The sequence below is a fragment of the Phalacrocorax carbo genome, chromosome 1 (assembly GCF_963921805.1).
Source record: "Phalacrocorax carbo chromosome 1, bPhaCar2.1, whole genome shotgun sequence".
NCBI lineage: Eukaryota > Metazoa > Chordata > Aves > Suliformes > Phalacrocoracidae > Phalacrocorax > Phalacrocorax carbo.
In genome coordinates this window covers 56946451-56953206 of record NC_087513.1, presented here as the reverse complement: position 1 = coordinate 56953206, position 6756 = coordinate 56946451, and the positions used below count along the sequence as shown (strand labels likewise).

General features: G+C 44.9%; 1 protein-coding gene across 1 annotated transcript; it reads right to left on the bottom strand.

Moving 5' to 3' along the window:
- Nucleotides 1-584: 584 nt before the first annotated feature.
- Nucleotides 585-3001, bottom strand: RPS19BP1 (ribosomal protein S19 binding protein 1). The gene is made up of 4 exons (XM_064453990.1): nt 2884-3001; nt 2650-2790; nt 2235-2332; nt 585-1259 (listed from the first exon to the last, which is right to left on the bottom strand). The coding sequence occupies exons 1-4, from the start codon at nt 2930-2932 to the stop codon at nt 1125-1127; spliced, it is 423 nt and encodes a 140-aa protein (XP_064310060.1). The 5' UTR covers nt 2933-3001; the 3' UTR covers nt 585-1124.
- Nucleotides 3002-6756: the final 3755 nt, after the last annotated feature.

Sequence of the window (6756 nt, the reverse complement as noted above, 5' to 3'; positions counted from 1 at the left end):
TTTCTTAGGGAAGGGACAGGAAAGGGCAGTGGCAGAAGCTCCCCAGCAGCACACTTACTTTAGCAAGGAAGAGTGAGAGTTGAACAACACTCCCACCTGCTGGGCCTTCTAGTTGTTGCAGCAGTAGCCTAATAGAAAAAATAAAATTTTCCCTTCAACCCAGCACCACAAACTCTAGCTCAGATTTTAACTTCATGCCGAGGCTAACACCTGGGTCACAACCCCTCCTGGCTACAGAAACTGGCAGCACCCAGTAGCAGTGCCCTCCTCTTGTGGCTGAACCTCAGTGGGAGGCTCAGGTGTAAGCCTCCAAAGGACAACTTTCTCCATGTAAGGCCTCTTCCTTGGACAGGGTAGACCGTGAGTAGGCAAGACAGAGGAGTCATCTTCATTCCAACCTGTACTCTTTGAAGGCCTGAACATGTCAGATTAAATACACGTGTCAACATGAATCAGAGAGAGGCCATTCACACAACTGAGTCATCCTAAAGAGAGGGATGCTTGGATCAGAACAGTGACACAGCCTGTCTTCACCAATCGCAGCCTGTCATAACAATCACTATTACAAAGGCAAAGACAGGCAGTGTCTGCAACAATTATTTAATTAAACAACATATAAGAAGTTTTTGCAACGACTGAAAAACCTGACGGAGGCTGTAATAAGAACATAAACTGCAAGGCTGCTCAGGTTTAACAGTCTTTCAAAGCATCCTTCCCTTCCATTGATTTGTTACTGCTGGTCCAGAACGCTTCTCCACTCAGATACAGTACTTAAATGCTCCCTGCCAAATAACACAGGTAGCAGAAGCCTGACATCCTGTGGAAGGGGAACAGGATTTATATTTGGCTTGGTCCAACCTTCTACATCAAGAATGCAAGACACATTGGCTGGAGGTTATAAGGACAACACATCTCCATGCCAAGAGAACCTCCATGGCTCTAGCTGGCCAGTAACAAGCTCTGCACAGATGCAGAGTTTCTCTGCAAGTGTGACATTAAAGCACTTGCCGACAAAGGTTCATCTCCTATGTCCCATCTCAAACACGCTGAGGAAATGGCCAGTCCTGTGCGCTGAACACTCAGCTGCAGAATGACGGGAGCTGCGACAATCCCTGTCTCATTATTTATGGTCTCCCAAAATATTCTCTCTCAAATTTACGGAAGTCTTCCTCAGTAAAGACAGTGCCCTCGGGTTTCTTCTTTGCTGCCTTCTTTGGAGGCTGATCTCTGGACTTCCTGCCTCTGTTCTGAGCAAGAACCTTCAGACAACGAAAAAGGAGAAAACAACAGTCATTGTTATCCAGAGCAAACCACAAGACAGTGATTTTCAAGCTCACCTGTGGCATCCCTGCTATTCTGCTGGTACCCTGCTATATCCTGAAATGCCTCCAAAGAAAAGTGAGAGGCAATCACTGATGTTAACCAAAGCAGGTCACTGGGACAACAGCAAATACCAACCTACTGTTTGGAGCCAAATACAAAAACTGCTCTGCTGTCACGGAGATAGAAACACTGGTTTCAATTCAGACATTTTTGAAACCGTGACCTTCTTTTATCCAGTCTCTCCACAAGACAACCTGAAAACCCAACAAGTTGGTGGAATTTCTGCTGCATTTTCAAATACACCATCACCTCCTTTCACAACCTTCAACCTGAGAAACCTGGGCATAAACCACTTGATTTGTTTATGAAGCTAAAAGCCTGTATCCCAAAAAACAGCCCAACATTCTAGCAGTGTCAGCTATTGTCTTCAAATCTTGGCACAGGACTGCATTTTGGGGAAGACAACTGGTTAAATTCTCAGGTTATGAGAAACATCATTCAAGATGCTATGAAATTCCTATTACATAAGCCAGCAGCACACCTGGTTCCTTGCTAAACAGCCTCCAGCTATAGAGAAGGACAAATCAATCAACAGTAAGGATAAGGCCTGAACCAGGGTTTCTTTACCAGCAAAAGCTATGAAATATCTTTGGTAACTAAGAAAAAACAACATCTGTCAGTAGATTTTAACCAGTATCAGAGAACACTGTAGGGGACAACATACCAACAAGAGTTTAAAGCTTAGTAAGTTGCTTTGCCAGTGCACACAAAAATTCCTCGAGGCCACTTCCAGACAGAAACTTGGCTCCTTTGCACAAGGTCTAAGCTGGAAGACCTGGGCATGATTCCCATTCACCTGTGTTCCTCAGCAGAAGCAGACACACCCCCCAACAAAGAAGTGACAGTCTTACTTGTTCTGTGACGGCTTTATTTGCAACAAATTGTCCCTTCAACATGTACCGCAGGTTTGCTCTCAAGTGATTCACGGCCTTCTTCTTGTGATACTCCTCTAGATCAGAGCAGAGGAGGACAAAACACATCAGCTGCTCATGCAGGCAGCACACAGGGAAAGAGACAGGGGGATCAGCAAGACTCGAGCAAAGAGATGCCGCTCCAGCTCAGAGATAGGGGTGCTTCCACAGATCAGGCTGTGCTGAAGCAGGGGATCCTGCTTGAACCAGATGAACCAGAAGGGCACCCAGGATGATGGGGAGGGATGGACAGAGGCGAGCGGGAGGGGGCTGTGGCACCAGTGCACCCGGTGCGAGCGCCGTGGAGGGCGGCAAAGGTGCTTCCCCCTCCCCCCACAGGCGGGCCGGAACTCACCTATAGCCGACTTCACGACTCTACCCTTGACCGTAGCCTTGTTCTCGAGGGCCTCCGACGCCCTCTTCCTCCGCCTGGCAGCTCCCGCCGCCGCAGGTCCGCCCCGCTCCCGCTGGAGCCCCTGCGGAGCCTTTCTCCGGCCTGTAGTGGGAAGAGGGACGGGGTTACTCAAGTCGCACTCCCCGAAGAGCCACCACCCCGCCCCGCCCCACCCCGCGGTCCTCGCAGGCCCACCGGGCGCCTCCAGCAGCTCCAAGCCCCGCCGCACCAGGGAAGCCGACATAACCGCGTACCACACGCCTGCCAGCCAACTTCCGTCTCCTCAGCACACTTCCGCCTGTTCCTGTAGCCACTTCCGTCTCCGCAGTGCCACGCTTCCGGCCTGGCGCGCATGCGCAGAGGGAGCCGCGGCGGGGCTCGGGCGCGAAGGGGTTGTGGCGCCATGTTGTGGCGCCATGTTATGTGGAGGCCACCTTAGACCTGTCCTGGGCTCAGGTTGCCCGCACTGGCGCGCTGGGTTCTTGCTAGTGGTCCTAGTTTATCGCCCTTTTCTCCTACCTCTGCAGCGTGTGGTTGGCAGCTGGCCTGCAGGCTGTCTGTGTTATACCTTCATGGAGCCACTGTGACAGGGCCAGGGCTGTGAGGGCCACCGCCATCATGGGGATAATAGTAAATACAGGCCATGCGGAATAGGTATGGCCAGCAGTGGTGTCATGTTTTGTCTTGGCAAGGCCCCAAAACCCAGATGAAGCTCTGTGCCAGACTTCTTGGGCACAGAGGTTCACTCTGCCATAAATTGCATTACTCAGTATTACTTTGGTCTATTTATTTAAAGCTTTCCTCTGTTTTCACTCCTCTAGAGACTTCATGCTAATATCTGCTGAATTTAGCTATCATCTGAATAAAGCTTACTCAATTATAGCCAGTGCTGGCAGTAACAAGCTGACACTGGAGAAGGAGGAGAGAGGTTTATTCTCTCTCACACGTCCTGCAGGGAGAAAGCGATACAAGCGGCTCTCATTGTTTCTCATAGTAATGATTTCTAGTGGGGACAGACAACAGTTAAACCTCAGTTCATTAAAAGGCATTCATTCTCTGGAAATTGTTCTCCAGCCTCTGCAGATGTCACCTCAATGCCTGTCTTTTATTGTTCATTCTCTTCTGAATCCCTCCCTGGATGGGTCCTGGCATCCTGTGTCAGTACCTGTGGGTGTGGTGGTGCTAATACATTTTTCTGGACAAGACCTACTCTGTGCCTATTCCTGGCTTCAGGGCTGGGGAATGTTAACCATTACTGGTTGTTCAGCACAATGTTTCTCTCTCTTAATTTTCCTTCTACAGTAATGAGAACAATTTTTTGATTGATTTGGAGGGTCAGTCACTGGGTGTGTAATGCAGAGCACTTCTCCGTTTTCTTGTTTTCTCGTAGTAGTTAGTGGAAGATAGAGCTTGCTCAGCCCTTAGTTCCCTGCCAGTTTTGTCCCTCCAGTTGTGTGAAAGCTAACAAAGTTAGGAGGCAGTTGTAGTTTTGCAACGGAGAAGCTGAACAAGCAATGACTTAAGAGCCTGTTGCTGAAATTGAAGAGAGCACTAGAGAGCATTCTAGTCAGCAGAAGATTTGCTATTGCTTGTATACTCAAATTATCTCTATCTTGGTCAGAGTGAGATAAATGATAGCTGCCAGTGATCTTACGGTGGGGAAAGCGTTTCCAAAAATACCTCATCAGTCAAATGCTCTCTTTTAGCCCCTAAAATACAATTTAAGAGTCTTTGTAAGCTGTTCATGGTTATATATTGCAGAGTATATTCAAGATAGCTTATTCTGCTGGTTAAATGCTAAATTTGCATCATTTAACTTTATTAGGATCAGGTAATACATTGTTATAGATGCTTAGTGTCAGAACTGTGTAACTTCATAACTGCCTTATGAAGACGCCTGATGCAAAACATATTCGTAACCAACACCGCAAAACATGTTTAACAAATTAGAGTGGTACAAGCTGCACTGCTTTATCATCCTGTTGATGGAAAATATATGCCCTTTTCTACCTCAAAAGTAAACCATTACCAATACTATCCTATTTCTATTTCTGTTGTGCCAATTAATTGAGCTCTTAATTGTGTAGGTCTGAGAAAATCTGACTCCCTTCTTATTAAATACCTTCAGTAGCAAGAAACTGTGATACAGGCAATGCCTCCTTTGACCAGCAAGGTTGAGTGCAGACTTGCTATGATTTTAGCCAGCAATTGCCTGCAGAATAAAATCTAATGAGTGCAAAGGGGTCACTTTGCTGAAGAGGGAAGGCAAGGCTCTTTCTTCAACTGCATTCACAGTCTCCTGCCTCAGAGTCTGGTCAGGCTCTTGAAGCTAGTTAGCGCACCAAGAAGATAAATGGATGCGCACTTTGTGGTGTGATGCATTCCCCAGCTTTGGATCTGTTACCAAAGATGGCAGCCCAACATGGTCCACTTCGTGAAATCATGTACCTATTATTAATACAGTATTACAGTATTAATACAGTATTAATACAGTATACTTCTTCAGCTCCTTTTAACAGGATCTGGCAGCTTTTCTCCGGGCATGATTGTTAATATTTCTCCTAACTGCGTTCTGGCTTCAGCTGAGGCTGGTCTTTGCAGACAACCTGATAATAGCATCTGTCATGTCTCTGTCCAGGTGACTTTGGTACAATGAATCTGTCACACTCCTGCGGATGCAGGTGCAGATTCTTCCCCTGCTCTTTTACTTTAACAGGGAACTATGCTTACATCTTTTCCCTGCAGCACTAAACAAGATCAGTTTATTGACTTATATTAGGAGTGTATGATCATCTCTTGCTATGAACTGGATTTTGCCTGTGTATTATATGTTCCTCTAAACCTGTATAGGTGTAGAATTTATGCATTTGGATCACATTATGTCCTCTCCTATATGTCATAAACTGTAAAATATCCTCTGTTGACCTTAGATTAAGTTTACTAACCTGTGTTTGATGAATCTGCTTTATGCTGAGCACAGCATATAAATGCTGAATTCCTCTCTGCAGGAGCTTCCATGGCTTTATCACTCTCACTGTGAGGATATGTTCCTTATTTCATCATGATACTCACATTTAACTATCACTTACTTTTACCTGAATCACTGGTGAAAGCAGTAGAGCAGACCCTACAAATAGCTTTTTCCAGACAGTATGTACTACTAAAAATTTAATGTTGGGAGACTTTGTGTCTGTGTCAGTAAAAAAAAATAATCAGTATTTCATTGTACTGTTTTAAGGCCTCTGCTCAAATTAAAATTGTATCTAAGAAAACTTATCACTTTGTAATCCCTCAAAAATCGGTGCAGTTAGCTCTTTGAAGTGCTCTGGGGACAGAATGAATGTCAAATGGTGTACATTTAAATGTATAACATCCAAATAAATCGCTACCTTAGAGCCTGAATAATCTAACTTTGGGCGGCAAAAACCACAGGTGCTGCATTTCAGATTGCGAATGTCTTTGTTTCTGAGAGTTAAGCTATCTTTGAAAGCTTTCTGCTGCTGATGTTCATGTTTTATAGCTTTCTTTAAATCTCATGCCTCAGTGGGTACCCGTGAGCTAGCTAGCTTTTCAGTTACAAATAACCCAGCATACAGATCAGTTTAAGTAACTTCCATATGTGAATATTATCAGTTTACTTTCTGCTTTATTTCTTATGGCATTGAAAAATGGAAATTTTCCCTGTTTGAATATGTTAATAAATCTTCTAGTTCATCTTGGAGTGACTGTTCTTCTCACTATTATTCTAGGCTTTGGAAGATATCTGAGATTATTGCACATTTAGCCTGTTCCACCTTATTATTCTGTACTATGTGCTAACAGAGACGTTAATGATATTCATGGTTAATCATATTGCTGTCTGTGGCCATTCATAATAGCTGTTTGTTTGCTCTTACTTTGTGTTCCAGCTTCTGGATTCAGGGAGTAGGACGTAGAGGTCTTAGTCTGAAGGAATATTGTGAAGAATGTTAGAAAACAGAAGCTGAGGGCAGCATTAGAAATAAAATACAACAATCACAAGCATTTATTTAGTTTAGGGCTTTTTAAAAAAGTCTTTTGATTTTGGAC

Bases quoted from the DNA above. Each gene is read 5' to 3' on its own strand.
- RPS19BP1 (XM_064453990.1), bottom strand. From the start codon at position 2,932: ATGTCGGCTTCCCTGGTGCGGCGGGGCTTGGAGCTGCTGGAGGCGCCC. The intron at 2,791-2,883 runs GTGGGCCTGCGA...TTCCCACTACAG, and splicing joins GGAGCTGCTGGAGGCGCCCG to GCCGGAGAAAGGCTCCGCAG. The intron at 1,260-2,234 runs GTAAGACTGTCA...CGTTGTCTGAAG, and splicing joins ATAAAGCCGTCACAGAACAA to GTTCTTGCTCAGAACAGAGG.